This window comes from Botrytis porri (assembly GCF_014898465.1).
Source record: "Botrytis porri strain MUCL 3234 chromosome Unknown BPOR_019, whole genome shotgun sequence".
NCBI lineage: Eukaryota > Fungi > Ascomycota > Leotiomycetes > Helotiales > Sclerotiniaceae > Botrytis > Botrytis porri.
Window position 1 is genome coordinate 84,256 of NW_024066093.1, and position 26,618 is coordinate 110,873.

The 26,618-nt window shown below is 34.7% G+C and overlaps 3 protein-coding genes across 3 annotated transcripts; 1 reads left to right on the plus strand and 2 right to left on the minus strand.

Moving 5' to 3' along the window:
• Positions 1–561: 561 nt before the first annotated feature.
• EAF01_010983 (uncharacterized protein) lies at positions 562–1,882 on the plus strand (the record flags this gene model as incomplete). Its single annotated transcript, XM_038919240.1, has 7 exons — positions 562–856; positions 914–1,002; positions 1,069–1,221; positions 1,286–1,358; positions 1,425–1,533; positions 1,613–1,710; positions 1,776–1,882. 7 exons carry the CDS (start codon positions 562–564, stop codon positions 1,880–1,882), a joined length of 924 nt encoding a protein of 307 aa, XP_038765111.1.
• Positions 1,883–2,935: 1,053 nt separating this feature from the next.
• EAF01_010984 (uncharacterized protein) lies at positions 2,936–3,331 on the minus strand (the record flags this gene model as incomplete). Its single annotated transcript, XM_038919241.1, has 1 exon — positions 2,936–3,331. One exon carries the CDS (start codon positions 3,329–3,331, stop codon positions 2,936–2,938), a length of 396 nt encoding a protein of 131 aa, XP_038765112.1.
• Positions 3,332–23,014: 19,683 nt separating this feature from the next.
• On the minus strand, positions 23,015–25,633 carry EAF01_010985 (uncharacterized protein; the record flags this gene model as incomplete). The annotated part of the gene is made up of 2 exons (XM_038919242.1): positions 23,015–23,942; positions 24,006–25,633. The coding sequence occupies 2 exons, from the start codon at positions 25,631–25,633 to the stop codon at positions 23,015–23,017; spliced, it is 2,556 nt and encodes an 851-aa protein (XP_038765113.1).
• Between the last annotated feature and the right edge of the window lie 985 nt (positions 25,634–26,618).

The following is a 26,618-nucleotide window of genomic DNA, read 5'->3' on the forward strand; positions in this document are numbered from 1 at the left end:
AAGTACGCCACCCGTCCCCCACGTTTCACTAAAAACTAGTTTAACGATGTGCATTGGAGCTATCAAATTATGCTTATTCTATTCCCACGCCATAGGCTATTCAAAAGATGGTAATTTGGGCATGGCGGTGTGTGGGAAATTAAATGGTGTCAGCAAGTGCAACTAGTGCAACTTCGTTTCGGCAATTTTATATAGCTTATTGATGAAGACATATCATTACTTCCACAACCATTTTACGATGAGGGGGAAAACTACCGAGGGGTCGCATTGCTGACATTTCCTCTACCCGGTGATGATAATACTTGATGGTTATGTTGAATCGTTCGATTGATGATCGTATGATATTCAATGGCGACTTTCCTTTGATCGTCGTGCATCTAGCTCATTGTGATACGAAATCATAATGCCATGTAATCAAGCTGCATATTGATCAACAAATTCCTACACAAGCCTAGAGCTCCTCCCCTGCGATTAAAATGCTTCAACCATACTTTTCACATTTCTTCTTTATTCTCTTCACATCCTATAAACATTTAAATCTAAGGAGTTGGGAAACTCACGATGATGGAGACATTGTATAAGAAAATTCGTTCAGCAAGAACCTCCGTTCCTGCTCATAGACCTCTCTACAAAGATGAATCTTCCAACGAAGACCTTCTCAAATCATCCGAAGGCCTACTCGAATCCAAAGATAATGAAAATTTAGAATACGATGTTAGACCGCGGAATGCGAAGCAAAGAAGGTTGATGTGGGGAGTTGTGATACATTCTTTCATATTCGCGACGTATACTATTGGAATTTTTGCAGCAACTGGCTTTTTTAAACAGAAATCTGGGCCACCTACACTTGTATATAGTAAGTGAGATTTTTCTGGGTGTCTCTGGACCAATTCTCCCTAACTTGGTGAAATAGCACCGGCAGCAGAGGCTTTGGAGTATGAGAAGGTCTTTTATAATGGAACTCTTTTCGCAAGTAGTCTCTACAAGGGGGATCCTCGTCCGGTATGTGAGCCCCTTTGGGTGTCTTTGTTTTGGTAATTGATCAGCACATACTAAATGGTTTCAAAGGAGCTCGATCTTGCGTGGCACAACTTGGTCAAAAACAATAATCTACGGCTCAGCAAAGAGGAGCTCGCTACTTTGGGTAGGACCGCACTTTCTCTTGCTGATGGCTCCGGATACTACGGTCAATTGAATGTTTACCATCACTTACATTGTTTGGTAAGACTTTTCAAAATTCAGTTTCTGATAGCGGGGAATCACGGATGGCGTTAACTTTTGGCAGAAATTCATGAGAGAAGCATTTTACGCGGAATATTATCCTGATGCTCAAGGGCCAACAACAAAAATGCACGTCGGTGAGTTTATCACGGGACTTCTCTCTGATTTTTGATCAGGCTGTGATCAGGCTAATTTTGGAATAGATCACTGCATTGATGATATTCGACAAGCATTGATGTGCCACGCCGATACCTCCATCACAACATTTGAATGGGAAGAAGGTATAAGAAGACCCATGCCAGATTTCACCGGGTATGTGTCTCTCTAATTAGTTTTACCATAGGTTTTCTCTCGTTGCCATGAATTCCGATAGCAGGACTAACAAAAATAGTTGGCACACATGTAATAATTGGGAGAAACTGGATGACTGGGCCACTGCTCGTGCATTTTCAATGTTTGACCAGGTTTCTTTGATCAATCCTACTTATGGTGAGTATTTGAACGAGTTGGAATTTCAAATGCTCTGAGTTTTGAGTCTAATGATTTATTGAAAGGGATCGCTTTCCCAATGGTCAACGGAGAAATCGATTATACGCCGCCTGGTCAGGAGGGATTCCGTGCTGTTTGGCCTGAAGATTTGGGAGGCCATGTTCATGGTTAATGATGTGATTTAGGTTGACTGTTACGGGAGCTGCCTCTAGGGTCATGTGGAAGTGTCTAGAGATCTCTCGAGGTGGTTTAGACTAGATTTCAAGTAGGAATTCAATAAGGTTGTAATTGGTTGTAATTCTCGTAACTATAATAATGAAACTAATGATTGTTCTTGAGCACGAAGCTCTACATTGTAATGAAACCCATTCCCTTATATAGACCTTCGTTCTCTGCGGAACCCATAGTCCTATCCTGTCTGGATCCCCTGGATCTTATGGATCTAGATGCCAATTCTCCGATCCCCTAGATCCTCTAGGTCTATCACGTGATTCTCCAACCATGTGACGCGGTATGTTGGATGCCGTCGTAACATTGACTAGGATAGGAGAAAGGGTATTGATTGAATTTCTTGTGTACCTGCTTTTGGAACCCATCGATATAAATACTTCACGTGCAGTTGAACATTAGCGAAAATCACAGTTATCATGTTTCATATCCCCTAGACTATCAACTGAAGGCGCTTTCGCTTAACAGGGACTTATTAACCAACCAGATCATTAGGATTATCGAAATTTAATTAAATATTGACTTTCAATCTTTAATATAAAATCCATTTTATAATATTTTTATTTCAAAATTTGAAATATAATAATATCTATTCTTACTTTTATGATCTTGAGAAAATCAAGATTTAGAATCAGAATCTTATTTTATTAAAAAAATGACTGAAAAGGCATTAAAACCCCAATCTAATCAATCAGATTTCTTCATACAGGGTATATTACACGGACCACTCGGGCGCCATGAGTTGGTAGTCTAGGGGATAGTTAGCTCAGCTGGAGACACTTCCACTAGCAACGACGAATTTGAAAGGCAACGAGTTTGATTCTTATAGTAGACGGACATTAGCTAATTCCAGATTATCTCGATCCGCCCTAGATCCCTATGCTACACATCCGCATCGCCATGAATAACATTATCATCAAGATCGGACAAATTATCTTATGTGACAATCGAATGGTGCGGTATGAATTGTCCTTGCATCAGGATGCGCAGGAGGATGCTATGATAATTCCTTTCCATCTGCTGTCATCTCAGGCTTACCATTCACGACACTTTTAATCGCAAACTTTGTAACCGGATCTGTTCGTCTGGAATCCGTTTCGAAATCCGCAAGAGTGGAGCCTATGTCTAGATTTCTCGCACCACCGAGTGCATCATCGCAATTGTGATCGGTGACTTGGATGTTGATTGGATGAGGCTTTGTTAAATCGATGATATATGCAAGGGTACATGTTCCGGGATGTTCTGTGTGGCACCACTTGTAGTCTTCTTGCCTGAGAGTGAGAGTTGAAGATGTGGAAGAGGAGTGATTGTTGCCATTCGTATTTGAAGAGCTTTCGGAGCGATGGACTGCAAGAGCAGACGAGAGGGGGAGGAGGCAGATAATAGCAACCATGGTTTTGGTATGTGAGGAATACATATTGAAGTTCAGTCACAAGAATTACCGACAAATTTCTTGATATTATTGGATCGAAAAGCGTTGATGTTAATATCTGTAGAGGTTTAAAGGGCTAAGTTTGCTGTTTGATATAGGAAAGTTTGTAGCTTGGCTGAAGTCTTTTGGGTTTTGTTATTTGTAGAAATGGGTAAAAAGTATGTGAAAATGAAAAGAAGGTTGGGGAACAGAAGCTACTAGTATCAAATCTTGAATGTGATACAATTTAGGCACTTGTGACTCGACCTCTCAATGATTCGAAGAGCTACTTTGTCAGTGATTAGTGATTTAATTACTGTTTATATGGTGACTGAATTGTTCAGATTTTTGTCGTTGCGCTCCCACGGATTTGCAGTCAGATGGGCCTTTTGTGACTCTTGATTCGAAAGAATCATGTCATGTATTAACCCACAAATTAATTCACAAAACATATCTCCAAAGATTGAATGATGGCATAGTTTTGAGAGGACGGAAAGTGGATTGAGAAGAAAGGCGGAACATGACAAGTAGTATAATCGGTCAGATATAAATGTGTATATTACGAGTGTGGATAGTGATAGAGTGGCATCGAAGGTGTTCGTAGAAGCAATACTGATCAGAAAAAAAGGAAGAAGACTGGTTGTGGCAAGGTAGAGCCCAGAGTGAAATTTTATGAGTTGATGAGATCCGAGTGAATCCTAAATGTTAGCTGACGAATTGGAAACTAAGTTAGCAAATTCTAATGTATAAATGACAAAACAATAACTCTGCGAAGAATTTAGAAAACGGCAGCCCATTGTCTCATTAAGCTAATTGAATACGACTGTGTGAAAAGTCTGTATACATTTCAAATAAAATGGTTGACCAACTGATGTTCTTTTCTGATTTTCTTGAATTAGTCGTATCACTTGCTTTGAGATTTCTAACAGGATGTCAGACATCGTACTGTTCCATGGAACAAAAGTGTGAATGTTGCATCTTTCGTTTAGTGAGGAAAGCCGTATTTAGGATTTTTGCATTTGATACAAACAGTGCTCTTCCGTCGATAGTCAGACCTTTGTAGACTTTTCAATTGAGGAAATGTGAATTGTGTTCCCAATCTGTCCAATTTCCATGATGCAAGTAAGTAATATTATTATAATGGACTCTCGCTTGAGCTAATAGTCAGTTCTTGGATGCCGCAGCATTATGGAAACGATCCTACTCTGGATCATTTCTTCTGGATGCTGGTGATCCATACTATTCATATGAACAATTCCGCCAGATATCGAAAACAAAAGAATTCAACCCACACGATACACTTGATTTTGAGATGCCCATCAACTGCGAAGTTCATAGGCAAATCCGTCATTCAATCATTAGTTGATAGGAAAGGTTGTGCAATTGTGAGTGTTAGAACTTGTGGCAATTTTGCGGATGCTAATTAATCCTCCTTGCCTGCCCTGTAATAGCAGAATCAGTGCTTAACGAAATGAACTCTTCGTCATTACAATAAATTCTTCAATCCTTTAATTATATATTAAATAAATCGTTTTTAAAGTATTAATATAATTAATCTAAATCTTTGTAGTTTACAAAGCTTATTTTAATTAATAAAGTATTAATAAATTTCTTGAATTTCGAAAGCTAATTCTAACTTTTAGCCTAAAATAATCATTTTTAAATGAAAAGATTTATTTATATTAAAATCAAATTATCTATTTAATATATTCTATATTATATAATATAATAATAAAACTTCTAATTAAAAAATAAATCAAAGATAAAGTATTATAATTAATAAATAAATCCCTTATTAAACTTTCAACTAATATCTTTCATTCATTCTAACCCCTACACTCATTCCCCTCCTCCTTTTCCTTAATTCCCATTCATCTTTATAACCTCCTCCTAACCTTTACACATATACTCTTCTATCTACCTTTCCTACAACTCTAATATTCAAAGATCTTAGAATCTCGAAGGTCTTTAAAAGCCCTTATTTTCTTTTTTTCTATTAAAATTCAATAATAAATAGATTGTATTTTATATCGATAATATTCATTATTAATAAAATCAATATTTCATTAATAACAAAAGAAAGATTAATACTATTATATATATAATAAAAATTTATATAAGGATTTATACTAAATTTCTCTTTATGCATAACATTAACTTTGCCACTACAGGGCTGAATATATTCAGATAAAACAGGCTGATAAAACAGGCCCTAGAAGTAGCTTGTTGTTACTACTAAATATCATAGCAATAAGTCGATCACCCTACTTTCGAGCCACCCCTGTTTTGGGCCACCCTTTTACATCAAAAATCGCTTTTTTAACCTATCAATATCTCTATCAATATATAATCTAATCTAATAAAAATTTGAGTATATATAATTTAAGTCATTTTAAGCTTATTCTGAAATTTTTAGATTTTTAAGACTTTTCTATATTGAGATCTAGAGCTTCAAAATATCGATTTTTTGATTGGATAGGAATTAAATATAAATTTAAAACTTTTATAAAATCTTTAATAACTTTTTAACAATAATTATTAAAAGAAAACTAAATATCTTTTTGAAAGTTTTGAATTTAAATTCATATAGAAATTAAAAAAAAAATTAAAAAAAATTAATAGATATAAAGACATAATATATAATAAGTTTAAAGTAGTATAAATAATCTTTATAATTTTAAAGATATTTTTTTAAACATTTATTTATAAGAAATTTTCTTTTTTTTCTATATCCTTTAAAATACATATATTATAAAATTATAATAAAACTTTATAATTTATTTTTAATAATTTTTATTAAAAAATTATTAAAGATTTTATAAAAGTTTCAAATTTATATATAATTCTCATATAAATTTAAAAATCGATATTTTGAAGCTTTAAATCTTAATATAAAAAATTTCTAAAAATCCAAAATTTTCAAAGTAAATCAAAAATAATCTAAATTATATATATATAAATTTTCAATAAATTATATTCATAAATAAGAAAGTTAAAAATTCCATTTTTCGTGTAAAAAGTGGCCCAAAAGGGGGGTGGCCCGAAAGTAGGGTACCCGACTTAGTTCTCAGCTGCCACTCCCTTGGATCCAACTCCCAACCCCACAAACAAATGGATTATGAACGGAAATGGCAACCTTACCACCACTCGGTGTAGGCTCTGAGGGCTGTAATCGATCTCAATTCATCAACGAGTTTGAGTGAACAATCATAGTTTGCACCAATATCTTGAGCAGTATCATGTACAGTAGCCGTGCACTTCTACTTGGTCAATATGCGTTTTTCGATACGTTTCTCTAAGTCGGGTACCCTACTTTCGGGCCACTCCCCTTTTAGACCACTTTTTATACGAAAAATGGAATCTTTAATTTTCTTATTTATAAATAGAATTTATTGAAAATTTATATATATAATCTAGATCGTTTTGAATCTAATCTGAAATTTTTAAATTTTTAGAATTTTTTTATATTGAAATCTAAAACTTCAAAATATCGATTTCTAAATTTATATAAGAATTATATATAAATTTAAAACTTTTATAAAAACTTTAATAAATTTTTGATAAAAATTATTAAAAATAAACTAAAAAGTTTTATTATAAGTTTATAATATATTTACTTTAAAAGATTAAAAAAAAATTCTTAAAATTATAGGGATTATTTATACTATCTTAAACTCATTATATATTATATCTTTATATCTATTAATTTTTTCATTTTTTTTGAATTTCTATATAAATTTAAGTTTAAAACTTTAAAAAAGATATATAGTCTTCTTTCAATAATTGTTGTTAAAAAGTTATTAAAGATTTTATAAAAGTTTTAAATTTATATATATTGAGACAGGGATAATATAGCTACGCTAACGTTAACGCTAGTGTCTTCTGATACTATAATAATATGTTTTATAATCCTAGCTTTTAGAACCTTAAGTAATATAACAATAATGTAAATTATAAGCATTATATTGAAATATTAAATATTCAGTTCTAAAATAATTCGATAATATTAAATCTATCAAATCTATTATTAAATCTTTAATTCTATTAAAAATTATATCTAATAATTATAAATTAATAATAAATAAATAAAAAGATTATTCTTTCAATATTAATTATATAAATGGAAAGGAAATACGAGATTTCTATAAATTTAAATTGTATAAATATAAATATAGTGATTTTTATGATAAGGAGTTATAATTGAATTATATTATAAGTTTTAAGGATTTTAAATTAGAGTATTTTCTATCTATTGGAATACAACTATTATATAAGCTACAATACAAACTTTATATGTATGGATTATTTATTGTAAAGTATATTATTTATTTAAAATAAATAATTGATAAGGTATTAATTGAGATATAACTTATAATATTCCAATAATAATTGAATCCTAAAATTATAAATGTTTTTAAAAAAAAAAGATTTTAGTTTTGATCATTAAGTATATTTAAAAGAATTATAAGAAGATTGAAAATATTATTAATTATCTTCGAAATGATTAAAATAAAAGATTCAATTAAGTTAATTATTTATAATTAAAATGGACTCTTATAAATTTTAAATATTACATCTAAATTATTAAGTATTAATTTATATCAATATAATAATAAGAATAAAGGCATTAAAAAATAAAAAATAAAAAATCTTTTTTATTAAAATCATTATTATGATAATAAATATTAATAATTCGAGATTATATTATCAATCTTTTTTAATGAATAATTATGTTTGAATTATCATTTATAAAAGAATATTATAATTTAATAAAACCAATACTCATTCAATCTATTTAATGATTTAATATTAATACTAACGTAGTTTATCAGTGGATCGGCTATATCAATGAATCGGTCACTTTTATCTTGAATTATTACTTCAAAGTTATATTATTTAATAACAATTAAATCAATTGATTAAAACTATTAAGAATCTAATAATTTAGGATCTATTATATTATTTTGACAGATTCTTATATTATGATCTGTCTTTCTGTATTTATTATAATATTAATTAGAAAATGCTTTTTTATTAGAATTCTTTTCTTTTTAATGCTTATTATATTAAATTTGAATATGAATCTTTTATTGAAATAATATATTAAAAGTCTTTTATCCAGTAAATATTCCTTCTTAATATAATTAGGTTTTTTTATGCATCGATATTTACTTAATACTTTATTTATTATTTGAAATATATAATTCTTTATATTTAAAAGTATATTTTTATAAGCTAATCTTTTTATATTTTTAGTTAGAGTTAATATAGTCTTAAATATAAATATAGAGGAGCTTACTTAATAACAAGTTATTCAAGATTTAATTAATATTGATTAAGAAAGAGCTTCAATTAGGTTATAAAGGGTTTAAGAGATTTATTGATTTAGATTGAAAGAGGGGAGGGTAAATATATAAATTCGAATATCTAATTTCGAGAATATAATTTTAAAATTGAATAGAATTAAATTTATTTTTTAAAATCCTAATTTCATATTTTGAAAGGTAATTGATTTCTTATATAACGTGGTTTATCATCGAGTGGCTCATATTATCGAGTAGCTCACTTTCACCTCAATTTACACCTATTTCTTTCAACACATATTTTATCAATAACCTATAATGAATTCGAATAATTAAGAAGCTTGTATACTCCTTATTATTAAAGCTATTTATAAAGATAAAAAATTAAGTATTCAAAAGGTTGTTATACTTTATAATATTTCTTGTATAACTTTTCAATATAGAATAAAAGATTTACTTTTTTGTATAGAAACTCGAGCGAATTGTTATAAGATTATAGAATTAAAAGAAAAGATGATTATTTAATATATATTTGATATAGATTTAAAAGGATTTCTATTTAAATTAAAGAATATAAAAGATATGGTAAATAATATTCTCAAATTGAAGGGTACGAAATATATTGAAAAGCTTTGGGTATATTAATTTGTAAAATGTTGAATTGAATTAAAGATATGTTTTAATTATATTTATATCTTTTAAAGAGCTTTTTGTAAAGATTTTAAGCTTTTTGAAGAGTGGTTTTGATTAATTATGAATATACAAGCGAAATATAATATTTTGAACGGAGATTTCTATAATTTCGACGAAATAGGTTTTATGATAGGGATTATATATACAATAATAATAGTAACTAATATTGAATAAAATGACAGAAGCAAGACAGTATAGTTAGATAATCGAGAATAGGCTACAACAATAATATATGGAAATAAAGAGAATGAAACTATTCCCCTATTTCTAGTAGTTCAAAAACAAGTTCATTTCTTTAATTAATATATTAAAACAAATCTTTCTGTGGAATGGGCTATTAAATCTACATCTAATAAGTAAACGAATAATGAGACGGGTTTAGAATGGTTGAAATATTTCGATAAGTATACTAAGAATCGAAAAAAGGGTAAATATCGAATATTAATACTAAATAAGCATAAAAGCTATGAATCAATAGCTTTTCAAATATACTATAAAGAGAACGATATTATATTTTTATTTATTTATTTTTATTTATTTATTTATATTAATTAACGTCTGTCTTGAACCTCCCTAAGGGTATTTAGACGTGCTAAGATAAGGGACTATTTGAGCGGCGTGATCGTCGCAACCGAATTTAGCAATTTAACTTCAATGCCAGGGGCTGTTCGCTCCTCTGCAGGTGCGATCCACTTCTGTTTCCAGAAGGGTACGTCTGATCCGGGTTCTTGTTAGGGTAGAGCTTGGTTCCCGGGTGGATAGGCTCGTTGTGGGCTCCGATCCCTATGGTGAAGGAGAAGAAGTGGGAGTGGGTTGCTATTTGTTTAGCCGAGCGGCAAGGCTCTTATATTGTATATTGGGTTTGCGGTTTTTAGGGGTGTGGTATATTCGAGTGATCAGTTGAGTGGTAAGTTTATAAAAGGGGCGGCGGGCTTTGTTGAAAAGATGGTCGCTTTCTAAGGGTCCTTTAGTAGTTAGGACAGATCTGAGTGTAGAACTCTGAGTCGGTAATCAGCTGAGTGAGCTTGCTAGGTGTGTGTAAGAGTTTCTTGATATATGTGATCGCCTGTTTGTTAGATTGTATTTCTACAGGGGCCAGGGGCCAGTCTGAACGTTTTAGGTTGTTTATAGTGCATTTAAAGAAGTGATATGGTTCCTTAGCGCTGCCGCATGAGCAGTCCAGCTTGTTGTTTTGATGACCAAATCGCTGATGGTAAGCGGCGTAGTCGCCATGACCTGTTTTCATAGCTAGTAGTCGGTGAAGGACTGCTCTTGGCAGAGTTAGTTCCTTCGGCTCCTTTGTGTTGTACTTGGGAGACCATTCTTTATAATTAGCAGAGAGAGAGGGATTCATCTCTTCCCACCACTCAGTCTCTGCGCGTAGGCGCTTTTGGCGAACGATCGTCCGGACACCGCTAATTGTTGGTAGCTTGTCGATCGCCTGGTCCATGGGTCCAATTGCGCCTGCGTTTGCTAGGCGGTCTGCTTCCTCATTCCCTTCGATCTCCATGTGACCAGGTGACCACTTCACTCTAATGTCAAGTTGTTTCATTGCCTTATGGCACTTATGGAAGGCCCATTGCGTTGTGGGCGGCGCGTTTCCGCGAACACCCCAGATGACCGATGTACTGTCAATACACATCCAGATCCGGCCACTCGGGGGATCTTTAAACGTGCTGATCAGGTGCTCCAGCCCTCGCCACGCTCCGATCGCTTCTGCATCGAACACATGTGAGTCGCTCCAGATCTGCTTGGATCCGGAGGCTAATTGAGTGCCATTGTGATATATTACATATCCGTATCCGACACAGTGTTTACGATCAATGGTTTGTTCTGATCCGTCGGAGAAGATCGTGTAGTCCTCAGGTGGGAGTTGCAGCCACCACTCTTTGAAGGCTTGAGCTGCTTCATCTTTGGTTAGCCCTTCCGTCGGATCCGTTCTGCAGCCTATCGAGAAGTGCGGGCGAAGTAACTTCGGCCGTTGGGTCTCTGGGATGAGGAGGCCGAGCCGTTGGATTCTTGTAAGGGGCCTTCTAGCTGTGCCTGCTCCTCGCCCGCGCTTTCGTACTGTGGGTTTCAGGCGGCTCACTAGCAGGTGCTGATTGTCGACCGTTTTTAAGCGGAGTGCGAATCGCAGCTTGGCGTGTTCTAATGCGACTATCCCCGATGGCAGGCCGGCTTCTTTGATAAGAGCTGCGGTCGGTGTAGTTTTGTATACCGGGATCGCTCCTCTTGCGGCGGTATTGATCACTTTGTTGATGTAGCGGAGATGGCCTTTGATACCTGTGCCTGTGCTTGCTTCGCTTTGACCGAGGCTCGGTTTGAGTTTGCCAGCGTACCATACTTCAGTGCCGAATAGTGCTACTGGAAGGACGCAGGTGATCACTGCTTTTCTCAAGTAGGAAGCTGGTGGCCCATGCAGAGTGCGGGCGATCGACCTGATGTGCGAGGCTACTTTCATGGCTTTCGCTGTGCGTGTTTTGACATGTTGTAGAAACGAGAGCCGACGATCGAAGAAGACACCAAGCCATCTTAGAGTGGGTTGAGTGCTTCCACTCGTTACAATCGGTACTGGAGTGATTATCAGATCCGGGTTAACGACTAGTGGTGGGTTGGTGGTATCGTGTCGTCTGGTTATATGGAGTAGCTCGAATTTCTCTGAGGCGAATAGGATTTTGTTCTCCTTACCCCATCGGATGATCTGTCGAACGCGTCGTTGAAGGATCCTGGCATTCGTGGAGAGATGCTTGGAGGAGTGATAGATCGCAATATCGTCAGCGTAGCCAAAGCGATATTTGGTATCTCGGTTGAGGAGCTCAGCGAGATATAGCATATAGAGTATAGGTGATAGGGGGGACCCCTGAGGAGTACCACATGCTACTGGGTATTCCTCTGTTGTGATGCCTTCGAGTCTTACTCTGACTTTCCTATTTGTAAGGAACGAGTCTATTAGTTTGAGCAGCGGAGTTGGCCATCCTTGCTTGATCATTCGGCTCAGGAGTCGGCGCTTTAGGAGAGCGTCAAAAGCTCCTTGAACATCCATTGTAACAATCGAGACCACATTACCCGTTGCTAATGAAAGCTCCGCATCGTGAGTGAAAGCCGCCGTTAGATCAGTACCTGATCTTCTGGGGAGCGCTCCGCAGTGCTGCGGGCTGATTACCTTGTGTCTCAGGGCTGTCCAGGATATTTGACTAGCTATATACCGTTCGAGCCCCTTACCGATACAGGAGATCAGGGCTATCGGTCGCCACGACCGCGGTGACGTTTTGTCTTTCTTGCCCACCTTAGGGATCATTACTACTTCCGCTAGCTTCCAACCTTCTGGATAGTAGTTTAGAGCTAGGCAAGATGCAAATATCTCCCGGATCAGTGATTTGACGCTCGGCCAGCATGCCTTGAGGATGCGCACAGTGGCTCGATCCACTCCAGGCGCAGTGCAAGTAGCTCCTATGACATGTTTTTCCACTTCTTCTGCAGAGATCGTTCTTTTCCAGGGGAGTATCCCTTTGTGTGCTTGATTGAGCAGCGGATCGTTTGGTAGGTCGTCGTCTGCCCTGAAACGATCCAGAACCGCTGTGAATAAAGCATCTGCCTTCTCTTTTGTATCACAGATCACCCGCTCGCCGATTATTAGGGAGGGGGATTTCGCATTACTTTCGGGGGTTAATTTGTGCCATCCCATAACCCGATAGAGTTCTTTGTCGTCTTTGACTCCGTCGAGACGCATTGCCCAGTAGGATCTCTTGGCTTGTCGCACTACCTTTTGTAAGAGATGAGTAGCATTAGTCTTCCTTTCCGGGTCTGATCCCCTCCGTGCTTCTATGTGTGCTCGGTGGGCTTCTCTGCACTCGTCCGTCCACCACGGCGAGGCTTTTCCTACCTTCCGATCAATCTTGCCGATTGCTCGGATCGCTTTTTCTAACGCATTCGCCAGCTCACTGACGTGGGTTTCAATCTCAGTTGTAGTCTGAATGTCTACATCATTGAGGTGAGCTAGCTGGTTGGCCATTAGTCCATCTAATCTAGGCAGATCCACTTCCTTTATCCGATAGCGATACTGATCCCACTCTGTTGTTCCACGATTCGTCAGAGTAGTGACCTGGGTAGCATGATCAGATCCACAATGGAGTTCTTCCAGTACCTCTGTATAAGCGAACGGTATGTTGGAGAAGGTCAGGTCTATCACGTGCCCTCTTGCGTGAGTGGGTATGCCTGGAGTACCTATAAACTCCATGCCCTGCTCGTCTGCCCATGTTGCGAGCTGTGCCCCCTGGTTGGCTGTGATCACCCCCGGTTCCCACAGATCGTGCTTTGCATTAAAGTCCCCTCCTACGACTGTACGCTCATTTGGAACCAGGTGTGTAATGTAATTAATAATATCCAAAGTGCACGGAGCTCTATAGACATTCAGGATCGAGTATCCATTGACTCGTATCCAGAGTAGGTCTCTGTTTCCGAGTCGACTCATTTGCTCTACTTTCAGGTTCGCGCTTTTTCGTATATATGTCATGACCCTAGGGCCTTGCTCGTTCTCCTCCAAGTCTCCTCGGAGGTTCCAGTTGTCGGTCGGCTGATATCGATCGTATGCGTTGTGATTTTGTGTTGTTGAATTCCAGTATAGTCTTGGCTCCTGTATACAGATCACATCTAATTGAGCCTCCGCTGCTAATTGTAGTAGTGTGATATGATTCGCGTGTCCCCGGCCTGCGTTCGCCCAAGCGATAGTGAGGCCTTTGTTTCTTTGAGTGTACCCATTGATTGCATCACTCATAGAGAGGGTCTAGGTGCAGTGGCAACTGTTATAGAGTTTTCTGTATCGATCATCTCCAGGTCTATTGGAGTGAAGGCTTTCTCTGCTAGCGCTTCTATATTGAGATTCCGTTGGCTCTGGTTACGAGCTGAGCGTGTGCGTAATCCGGTTGGTGCGATCGGCAGACTTGTACTGAGCCTGCGTGGGCGCTTGCTGAGGCGCTCATTCTCATATGCTATGATCCTCGCCCCCGAAGTGATCGGGGTTTCTGCGGTTGTTACGATAGGAGACAGAGGTGATTCAGAGGTATGTTCTGCCTCGTCTATATCTGCTCTGTGCAGCGTCTCGTAGTCTTTTCTGCCGACAGCTCTGACTGCGGCCAGTTCCTTTGCGGTCAGAACGATCCGTCGCTTAGCATAGACCCTAGGGGCAGCTGGGCAGTTGGAGTGGCCAGCGCGGAAGGGTCCGTGGCAGTTGGCGCATTGAGCTGCTCTAGTACATTGTTGGTGTACGAGTGCACCCTCGTGCTCAGTGTTTAGTTTACCGCATGTCGAGCATCGTGAGGCTCTGTTGCAGGTGAAGGGGTTGCAGTACCCTAGGCAGCCAGTACTGTGAAGTTGAATTTCCCGGGGTTTGTCTAGGAGAACCGAGTAGGAGCTACTATTGAATAGTCGGAACCGCGATACTGCAGTATTGAAGCCAATGATCCAGGTGGCTCTTTTAGTGATCGGGTTAACCCCGCTACGTGCCAGTCGGTAGTTGACCGGCTGCTTGCCGGTCTGAGCTGTGATCTCTTCTTTGATAAGCTCAGTAGGCATAGGAGCAGGAGCTCCTTCGATGTGATAAAAATCGTGAGGTACTTGTGGGACTGTATACATGAACCACTTCTCTAGTCTGCGCATGCTTGTTGCATGGAGGGTCTTAAGCACCCGCTCAGAGTTATCTGCTTTCATGATCTTCTCCCGGCTGGCGCTAGAGCTGCATCGTAGAGTCCAGCCCGTATTATTCCTTTGAAGGAAGGGGATCTCTGCTAATGTGAGTCCAGTAACTGCCTCTTTTATTCTGAGTCTTAGTAGGAAGGGATTTGTCTCTGAGAGCAGAGCTTCCCCATTAGCTATTATAAGGATCGTTTTCTCGATCCGGTCATTCTCCCTCTTGAGTCTGCGTGCTTCTATACGCTCAGTGTTCGCTCCTCCAATAGGAGCAGGGCGTCCTGTGTTGGTGGGGGCCTTAGTGGGGCTTTCTGCCTCAGGCACTATCCGAGTTTTCAGTGCATCAGTGTAGGTCTTCTGCTTATTGCTTTCTGTTCGTGAATGCTCTGTTGTGAGCCCTATCCATTGATCAGAAGTAGCCTTTGCTGCTCCCAGCAGTGTGGAGATGATCGTCCCTTTAATATTCACTGCGAGTCTATGTTGTTGACCCTGGAAGCCTTGTGCAAGCTTATCCGCTAGTGCTGCGAACGCCTCGATCACCTCTCGCTTCTCCCGTTCTGTCTTATCGATCCTTTCGAATCGATCCTTAATTACGCCAAGGGCAGAGCCTGTGAGCGATCTTATAATTGGTGGAGGGGCAATGCTTGCCCCTGGGGTAATGGTACTTGATTGAGGGGGGATCACCTCTTGGGTTGGGGAGCCGCTCGGCGCGCCGGGGGCGCGCATCACTAGCGGCATAGGGGAGCCTCCTGTGAGGCCCTTAGATGTAGTTGATTCGTGATCGTTTCAGTAGTTGAATGATTTCTTTTTTTTAAAGATTAACCGATGACTAGATGATTGTATAAATATATTAAGAATAACTATATTAAGAAAATTGATTATAATTATATTAAGAGAGTTAATTATAATTATAATTATAATCTCATTAATCTTATTATTCTTAGTAATTATATCGATTATATTCTCGATCAATTTAAAAGATATGAGGTAATTTTATCATAATCTAGTAAAGTTAGATTATTTATTTTTAATAAAACTATTATATATACTATAAACTCTAAAAAGCTTCTTTTAGATTTATTCAAGAACAATCAAATGCCTATATCAATAATATTCCCTCAAATAATATTATTCTAGATTTATACTTACATGTAGAATCAGTACTCTAATTATTTCATTATTAATCTTTTAAATTCAATTATATATAAGAAATTTAGAAAAAAGAAGATTAACATTTTAACAACTAAAGGTGCGTTCAAAGTCATATTATTATCTAATATTTCTTTTAATATATATATCTTTAAATTACATTTCATTAATAAAATTAAAAATAAAGAAATAGATATTAAATTTCATAAATTATAATTAATTATTTAAATATATAATAATATTAATAAGATTATTATTTTAATACAATCGTTAATAATTTAATAATTAAATTAATACATTTTAGTTTTTTTAATTATAAATATTCGAAAAGATAGTAAGATAGACATGTTATATTTAAAATATTATTCAAATATATACTTAATCAATTTCAAATCCATATTACATTTTCTATATATATATTCTAAAAGAAATAAATCTATTAATTATTATAAAATCATTATATAGTATTCTAAAGCAGAAAATCATTAGTTTAGAATATATTATATTCACTATTTTAAAAAACTTAGAATATAATAATTTATATATAACTTTTGTTTTTTACATATTAATAATTAAAACATTGAATTTAATATTATAGATTTCCAAATACATAACATATTTATTATTAAGAATAATGAGTTTATTCAAGTTGAGAACAAATAATTTAAATAAGCTAATTTTATGATTTAAGATTACAAGAAACTTATTTATAATTATTTATTAAAGTTTAATAGTATTATTTTTATATTTAAGAATGATAGTATTAATTTTATTTAAAAAAAGTAATATAAGAATCCACAAATCGTTTTTAATAGAGTTTATAGATATTTATAATATGCTTAATAAGATTTAACAGTATACTTCTATATATAATTAATATATTACATAATAAGCTTATAATATATATATTATAATTATATATCAATCTGAAGTATCTTTTGATTTGTTAATAATAGAATAAATAATATAATCTAATAAGAATAACATTATAATATCAAATAAATATATTAAATAGTAAAAAGAAAATTTCATTAAAGAATTTAACTATATATTACTTAATATGAACTCACTTAAAATTATTATCTTTACTAATACCTCTTTTATTAATAGTAAGAATTATTCATTCTAAATAAATTGTATTATTATTATAATGAATAAACATAATAATGCTAATGTTGTTCATTAATTATTTATTTAATATAAGAAAATTGTATATATAGTATTTTAGCTTCAGAATTATATAAATTAGTTTAAGGATATAATATTAATATAATAATTACTTTTATAATTAGTATTATTTTTAGTAAAGAAATTCTATTAATTTTATCTATTGATTTAAAATCATTATATAATTTATTCATTAAAATGAATATAATTGGTAAAAAGAGATTGATAATCGATGTTATAATATTATGTTAATCTTATAAGAGCAAAGAGATTATTAAAGCTATAAAGATTGATAAATTAATTAATTCAATTAATGTAATAACGAAGAAAAAACTATATTAAGTATTTACTAATCTTATTGATATAAATAAAATTAATATTAAAATAATAAAATAAATTAAAAGAGAATAGAATAATAAAGAAGGTAATTCTACTAGGTTCTAATAAAGTTATAATTAAAATTATAAAGAAAGTTTCTAATATACACATATTAATTATTAGAATCTAATCAATAACTTTAATTTATTAGCTACTATATTATAATTAATAGTAAATATAGAATATAATAACTTTAAGTAAAAGTAGAAGAAACTAATTCTTTTTATAGTATCTATATAAGACCTATAACTTCCTATACTTAATCAGTTCTTTAAACAAAATATAATGTAGACATTTAGAACCTAAGAATCTTATAAGTACTATGTCTTTTATATCCTTCTCGAATTAATAATAACTTTATAATTAAAATTATTAAAATTGAATTATAAATTTCTATTATAAACTTTTTTTGTTTATAATATAAAAGATTTAAAAGAATGAGGGAAAATTTCAATTAACAAATATTTATAGAAATATTTTTGAGATTACAATTTTCTTTTAAATTATATCTTTACAACTATTAATTTTAATTTTTAATTTTTTTATATAAATTCAAATTTAAAACTTTCAAACAAGTAAATAGTTTTCTTTATTAATTATAATTAAACAGTTATTAAAGATTCAAAACTTATTTTAAATTTCTATATAATTTCTATATTCATCAATAAATCGATATTTAAAGTTTTAAATCTTTATTTAGAAAAATTCCAAAAAATCTGAAATTATTAATATAAATTTAAAATAATCTGAAGATTATATATATATGTTTTTGATAAATTATATCGTATTTTAATAGAGAGATTAATAAGCTGAAAAAGCACTTTTTAGTATAAAAGAGTAGCTTAAAACAGGGGTGGTCAGAAAGTCGAGTACTCGACTTAATTAGAATATATTTGTTGGTATCACCATGGGGATGGTGAAGTCAATATAGTACTATGGTTCACACTGTTGTTATATTGCTTGAGGTTCTAAAAGCTAGGGCTATAAAACGTATTGCTATAGTGTCGGAAGACGCTAGCGTCAACGCTAGCGTAGTCACATGATCCCTGTCCCAACAATATTAAATGGAAATTAAAGAGTATATTATAAGTAGTTTAAAATGTTACGTAGGAAATGATTCTAGATAAACTCTATTAGCTAAAGGCTTCTAGTAGCGTTACTTTTAGTTTGATATAAAATATATTGAATAATATATTGTTTATAAATTTGAAAGCTAATATAAGAAATATGTTAGAGTTGTATAGTAGGAGATATATTAAGTAAATTCTGAGCTACTAAATAAGTATAAAGTAATAAGTATATTAAAATCTATTCAAAACTAATCATATGTTCTAATTAAATTTAAGTATGTACTCAACTATTTATCTTATTTATTTAAACTTTTATAATCTTATAACTCTTACATATCTTCTTATCATAATACCTTTACTTTAATATTATCAATAATAAAATTCCTTTTCGCTTACTATAGACTAATTAATCATTCAATATAAATTACTAGAATAAATTACATTGTTAATCCTCTAGTAACCCTCATTATAGAGCAAGGGTTTCCCCGTCTTAGTAACTATGTCCTTGTAACGAAATAGAATTAAAGCTTATATTATAATAAATAATTAATATACTAAATATGAAAAGCTTAACTTATAATGCTATTAAAAAATTATTATTATTATTAAGTATATATAGATCAAGAGATTGTTCGATTTTTACTTTAAGATATTAAAGATTTAAATTAATAAATACAATTGAATATGTTTAGTGGACAAGTATACGGAAAAGTATTAGTGACTCAGCACAAGCTATAGCCCACCAGCCTATCTTATCAACAATCCCCGTTCGATCCCCCACACACAGTAACCGATATCCCTACATCGTGCACGCCCCTGTATCGTGCACACTTTTATTTCTTTTAAAAAAGATATTCTAAATTCAATATATAATCAATCAATTATTGAATTCTATTAATAATTATAAGTAATATATTATATTACTATTTATTTCTTATAAAGTAATTAAAGTATAAAAATAATGATTATATATAATATAATTTTAATATTAAAATTAAAATTATTAATATAAAAATATTGTATATCAATTTATTTATGAATAGGAATAACGAAAATTGATTTTTTTTTTTTTATAAATTTGAATATATTTTAATATAAAGAATTGAAAAAATTAAGTTTTTATATTATAAATTTGATATTATATCAATATATTATTTAAGTTTTTATAAATAATCTTTTTTAAAATAAAAATTAATTATAAATCAAGTATTTTATAATAATTTTCAATTTTTTTAATTATATAATATTATTAATAGATTAATTTTAATTAAAAAACTAAAAAAACTATATTTTATTAAATATAGTTATATATATAATCAATTATCAAAAAAATTATAAAAATTAAATATTAGGATTATATAATTAATAATAAGATATTTCTAAAAAAGACTTTTTTTTAATTTATTAGAAATAGAACTAATTTGAATATTAATAAAAAAAAGAATATATTATAATATTGAATTATAATTATATTTAATTTGTAAAATTATTAGGAATATTATAAAATTTAAGGACTTTTTTTAAAAAAAAAAATCTTTTAAAAATGGATTTATGATATTTTTATTTTTTTTGAAAAACTAACAGATTTATTCATTAAGAAATTAGAATATGTTATTTTTTTTTCATTTTATATATTAATTTATAATATAATAAGTTATGATTTTTAATTATTTATTATTTTTATATAATTTTATTATTATTATATTATAGATTTTCTAATATATAAAAGTTTAATTTTCTAATTAAAATCCAAATAGTAATTCCAGATTTTTAAAATCTATAAAGAAATATTTTTAAAAAATTTAAAAAGAATTTTTAAATTCTTTTTATTATTTTAAATATTATATATATTTTTGAAATTGTATTTAAAACTTAATTTTTGATATTTTTCAAAATTTCAAACTTTCTTTTCAATAATAATAATATAAATCAATTCGAAAAACTTATTTTTAATAATATAAATTCATTCTAATATAAACTTTTATTAAATTATTAATATTTTAAAATATTATTTTTTAAATCAATTAATATTCTATTTAATATTTCAAATTCATTAAAACCTGATTATTATATTTCATTAATCTTCAATTTGTGTTTTTATTTATTTCAATATTATTATAAATAGTTTTGAATTTATAATCAATTTTTAATTCAATAAATTAAAGCGTGTAAGATACAGGGTTGTGCACAATACAGGGATATCGGTTAAAGTTCAGGCTTGCCATCAACATTTGTAATGATAGGATCAACAACTTATTGACCCAATCCGCCTTGAGCTCCATGAGTCTCTCACGGAATATCCAATCTTATTGTGTACTATTGCCGAAAGAGCCTCGAAGATTTTAACACGAACTACCAGTTTTTAGCCACACAAACACACCACCCATACATAGCCTTTTGATCCCCACTAAGAGATAGATACAACAACCAGGGAATCAATACATAATGTCTCTGTATATGGTTTCCCCTGAATCAAAAAGAACAGCAAGGTTGAGGGAAGGAATGGACAGTGGTGTGCTGGTATACGACAATCTGGAAGCGTCGAAGTTGAAGTCAGGGTCAAATGTCGTTCGGGGAAGCAGGTAGGAGAAGAGGTGGGATGGGGGTCGAAGAGGGGATGTAAGACATATTTGTAGACGGATATGTTTGCAAAGTGGTTGCTGAACCTGAAGACATACAGGGTAGAAAGGCTTCATCTTTTGGCATCAAGCATATGTCGTTGAGGTGTAGGATAGCCTTCTAAACTCATCCATGATCTTCGGTCAGGCCATTGCTTGAATAAAATATTACCCTTCCTGCCACAATTCTGCTATGCCACGAATTTCGTCATCAAGTTATACAGATCGTAGGCAAGGGAAGACAATTATGGTGATGAATCAGAGAAACCAAGCATGTTTTCGGAGGTGACGTTTGGGCCGTTGATCAACAGAGAGCAGCGAGGTAAGTGGTGGCTTCTGAAACGATAAAGATCTTTGTGACCTGTTTCATCCACTTCGATGATCCCTTGCTTGGTGGAAGTCCGAGAGGAAAACGTTCTTGGGTATCGTCCAAAAGGTTTTACCGACTTCGACTTCAACTTCGGTTTCTTGTCTTGTCTTTTCTGTTTGCCATTTCTCTATATACACCATATCTACTTTATGACAGTAGATCTTGATACGAACTTTCAGCAAAGCAGTCGATATTAACCACTTTGGGCTCAACAGAGGAAAATTAATGAACATGGCCAAGATGTAGGTTCGGGATGCACCATCTTTGTCGAGAATCAGGAATAAAGATTTGAGGTGAAATCTCAAGTAGAACAGTTGAAGTCAAGCTGCTGTCCCAAGTGTGGTCTAGGTGGTTCTACAGGTGTATACTTTGAAGTTTCGGATTTGCATTTGGAGAGAAGATGTTCTTGCCTGCTTGGTAATATTTTCAGCGTGCCATTGGTAGTTTGTATTGAGGCTTGGTTGGAAAGTTTCTCCTAGAGGTTCGAATCGTATAGATTGAACCCAATGAGTGTTCAATGGTATATATTGAAGTAAGAAATACTTGATGAAAATGGTCTCGTCTGTCCTGTTCCGTTTATGCTAAGGACTCTTGAATAGAAGACGAATTGAGGATGCATGAACATCGTTATTTAGAAATGTTTCTGATGGTACTTGCCATAGATTTCCATACTGTTCGTTGTCATGAGTCTGAAAGGTTGTATTTAACCAAAGAAAACTTTCACGATCACTGTACCCTGGCTTGGGACCTTGGGCTAACCTAATGCCGGCTTGACGATATCATCTCAATGGTCAGCAGGCATCTTATTCTATCATTTGATGATTTGTATTGACCTGGTAAGAATACAGGCCCACAATGTTAGTGCAAGAAAGCGTTGCAAACTCAAAATACTCATGGGTATTCTTCCCTTAACCACAAGTCCTCAAACTCACCCCCAAAAATACCAGACCACCATGCAGTTCCTTGAGTATCATCAAGTGAAATCACCCGAAAAGTCAGAAATAAGAGGAACAAGGAGCCACCTTCAAAGCATCTGATCAGACCTTTATTGTCTCTTAGTCCGAAGTCTATTGTGCATTAGGATTACCTCCATCCTTCCTGGCTCAGTACTCTTTTCTTTCCTGGATGCCAAGGTCGTCGAACTCCTTATCTCACGCCTCATCGTACTCGTAGTTGTCGAGGGCATGCTCTCTGGTTTGAGCGCTCATAACACTAGATACTGGAAACTAAGCTTAAGCTTGTAGCATTGGATCAATCAAGCTATCGGAAACCGATTGCATTCCTCTGGGTTGCTTTGGATGGTATACATGATCATTAGATCTAAGGACCTGCGCATTTTGTCCAGCTAGATGAGGCAGAATGCCATTACCACCATTTACTAATGGTGAATTCGCAGGATTCATGACAGCTTGAGTTGCCGATGTTCTGGTTCCATTCCTTGGCGCAGTTGGGCGTTGTGGGGGCTGAGGCTGGAAATCCGTAAATTGTCGGATTGATTCTGCGTACGGTGGAGGTGAAATACTATTTTCACCGTAGATGGCTGTAGTCTTTTGTTTTGGTCGACTATGGAACGATTCGGGATGCCGGTGACGGCTGTATGCAGCCCGTGTTTGCTGTGCTCCGTCAGATTCGGGGGGACTGCCTTGGCCCATGGATGGATAAGCAGCACTGAATGGAGGCATTGAGCCCAAGGCTCTGTTTCGTGCTATTCCAGAGCCCATCAGGCCATTTCCTAAAGAGGGGTCTGTATAATGATTGCCTGTGTAGTTATTGTTGCCATGATTATTCCCATAACTATTCCCATAACTATTCCCATAACTATTGCCATAACAGTTGCCATAATTGTTGATATAGTTATGGTGGATAGGGCCGCTGCTGGTCACTCCCTCGTTCATCTGGCTGGTCATAGGATTTGCATTGGGGTATGGGTAGATACTCATCCCACGATTGAATCCGACTGCAGGGATCGAACTGCCATATGCGGCCTGGGCCAATCCCTCATTCATCTCTCTAGTCTCAGATTGTAATTCGAACGGCTTGATTTTCTTTGACTCAGGTTGTGGTTCTGCCTCCGACATTTCGCGACCCTTTCTCTTCCCGCGAAGCTTGGGTTTTTCCATAAATAGATCACGACCTGACTTTCCCTGGGCACGACGGCGACTAAAGCATGAGAGTTAGCACATGTTTATTAATGAATTACATGGATATGACTGTAGGACTTACTCATTTAATCTTTCCTTCTCCCACACTTCGATATGGATACCACCCTTGAATGGCTTCTGCTGCTTGGGTCGAGGCCTAGGCATCCCCGCCTTCTCAAGTGCGTCTGCCTCTCCCTCTTCCTTCAATCTCTCCTCCGCATCCTTCTTTCGCTGAGTTTCAAAAACATCACGTGGTCCTGCATTGGGTCGCAGCCACTGAAATTCCTCCTCAGTCATTCGTACTCTAGGTCTAGCAGCATCAGGCCGCGTTTCCCAGCTAGCTCGTTTCCTTGAACCTTGGTTAGTTTTAACACGTTGGTCATTTCTGTTACGTTGAGTTACCAAACCGTTGGTATTATCAACTCTGTTCTCTGTACCAGCAGGGTCGTTACCTGCTTGTTGCATTTCCATTGCGGCTCTGAGGTTATTGTTGCTAAATGCTTGAAGACAAGGGTAGGGTTGTGGGGCGTCAGTCGCGCCGAATTCTCCATGGGATAGATCAGGATACTGATCCAGTGGTGGAGCATATATCAAATCATCTTCATTCTGCATTTGCGTGACCCGACTATACTCATCATATTCTCCTCGACCACCTAATGAATTATGCTCGAATCTATTCTGAGCGGCTCCGGCTTGATTCTGACGAAATTTTGGTCGCTGAACAGTCATAACAGGTGCTGACTCCTGAAGCCTAATTGATGATTGAGATTTTGATCCCTGATCATTGCTTACGGTATGGTTCATTAGTGATAAAGGTGTGGTTTGCGCTGACAAAAAGGTTTCATCGTATGTATTGAAGTTCGGAATACCCGATGAATACTTCTTTTCAGTCCATTCGACCAACAAGTCCAATTCATTTTGTGTTTTGACGATAACCTTGGGTTGAATGCGATTGGAAGTTCGGAATTCGAGGCTATTTGTATCACTAATACCGCCTAATTGCTCTGAACATTGAAGCACTGCATTTTGAGTAGGAGACGCCTGCAAAGTTCGAGAACAAGTCATGTTCAGTTCATCCTGGGCTGAATGCTTCGCGGAGATTTCTTCAGCGACAGCTGTTCCAAATGACTCCATTATCGCTTGATCTTCTTCGGTGAAATTGGGAAATCTTTCTTCTACATTTTGTGTGGAAAGTCCATCAGGATTCGCTAGAGTCGGCGCTGCATCAGCACACCATAGATTGATCTCCTCAGGACTTGTTTCATTCAACATGTTCAAGCATTCATCTTGTTGTTCTTGACTCAATCTAAAGTTTTCGAGATTTGGATTATCGACTGGTTGCGTATCAGCGGTATTTGGCTCAGTGCTTGGCGCATTCGCAGAAGAGGACGATGTTACAATCGGATATTGCTCATTGATCGTAAAAGGGGAAGCATTTAGCTCTGGATTTGAACTAATCGCGTTGACATGATCAAAGTGATCGGTTAATTCTCCCGTCCAATCACCATCTAAAAATTTCTCGACATCGAAATCAAACAAAGATGAGTATCTTTCCAGTTCTGCGTCGGCAAGGGGTGGTGCAGGTGTAGGCTCAGGCATATATCCTGGGATTCTCTTTGATTTATCGAGACCATTTCCGTTAGCCTTCTGCATGGTCCTGAGTGACTGTTCTGGTCGAGGCATTGCGTCTTTGCCTAGAAAGTCGGACATTGACAAAGCTGTTAAATGATTGTTGAAAAGATCGTTAAAGCTGTAATGGTATATATTATTTCAGGTATGATGTTGGTTCCTTTTTCAAAGTGTGTTGAGTCTTTATCAACTCAGAGATATGATGAAGCTATTTGAAAGTCGAAGTCAGTATGAATGCGGTGCTTTTGTTTTGTTTCTATGCTCGTCAAGAACCGTTACTAGAAGTTCTAGTACTGTCACTGTATGACCGTGATATCATTGACGATCGCCCAAAGAGGCCTGTACACATTGTCTACATTGTTCAATACAGCATTGAATAGGTTCGCGGTGTTACTTCTATCACGCGTGTATTATTTATCCATGATTGCTACATCGAACGCGCCGAAAAGCTACCGTATATGATCTTTGGTGTATAGCAACGACTTATACGGTCGATGCTTGATAATAGTTTGCATGTTATTACATCATCAACATGATTGTTTACGGAAATATCAAGTGAATATTTTGATGCTACCGAGTGAAGGGGAAACTATGGTTCAGCCCTAGACTACAGAACTAGGAGTTGCGACAATTGCACTTTTCCTGAAGTTTCCATCTTGTTGAATATCTATCCACTATCCCCTTGAAGTAGCTTTTTTATACATTGCATACTCCACAATGAAAATGCCTTCTTGAAAATTTATGCTTTGGCCATATATATATAAAGAGCCTTTATACCTCTCCATTTCGTGGTTTGTCTATTCTGAAATCAAGAGCGTGTGACGAATTTACGAAAGTTCCCAAACTCTCTACTTCTCACATGATGGAAATCTCATTTCAGGTAAAGGTCATATCATAGATTTTGTGAGATAGATTTTCATCATTCTCACTGTTTTCAGGCGCACCTAGAGGACAGATATTGATAGAAAATCCTAGAAGTAATTCAGCTGCGCAACGGTTACCCCCGGGGCGGATGATGGTCTCGACAGATAATCTACGGATAATCTGTCGGCTGGGCGGGTGACTT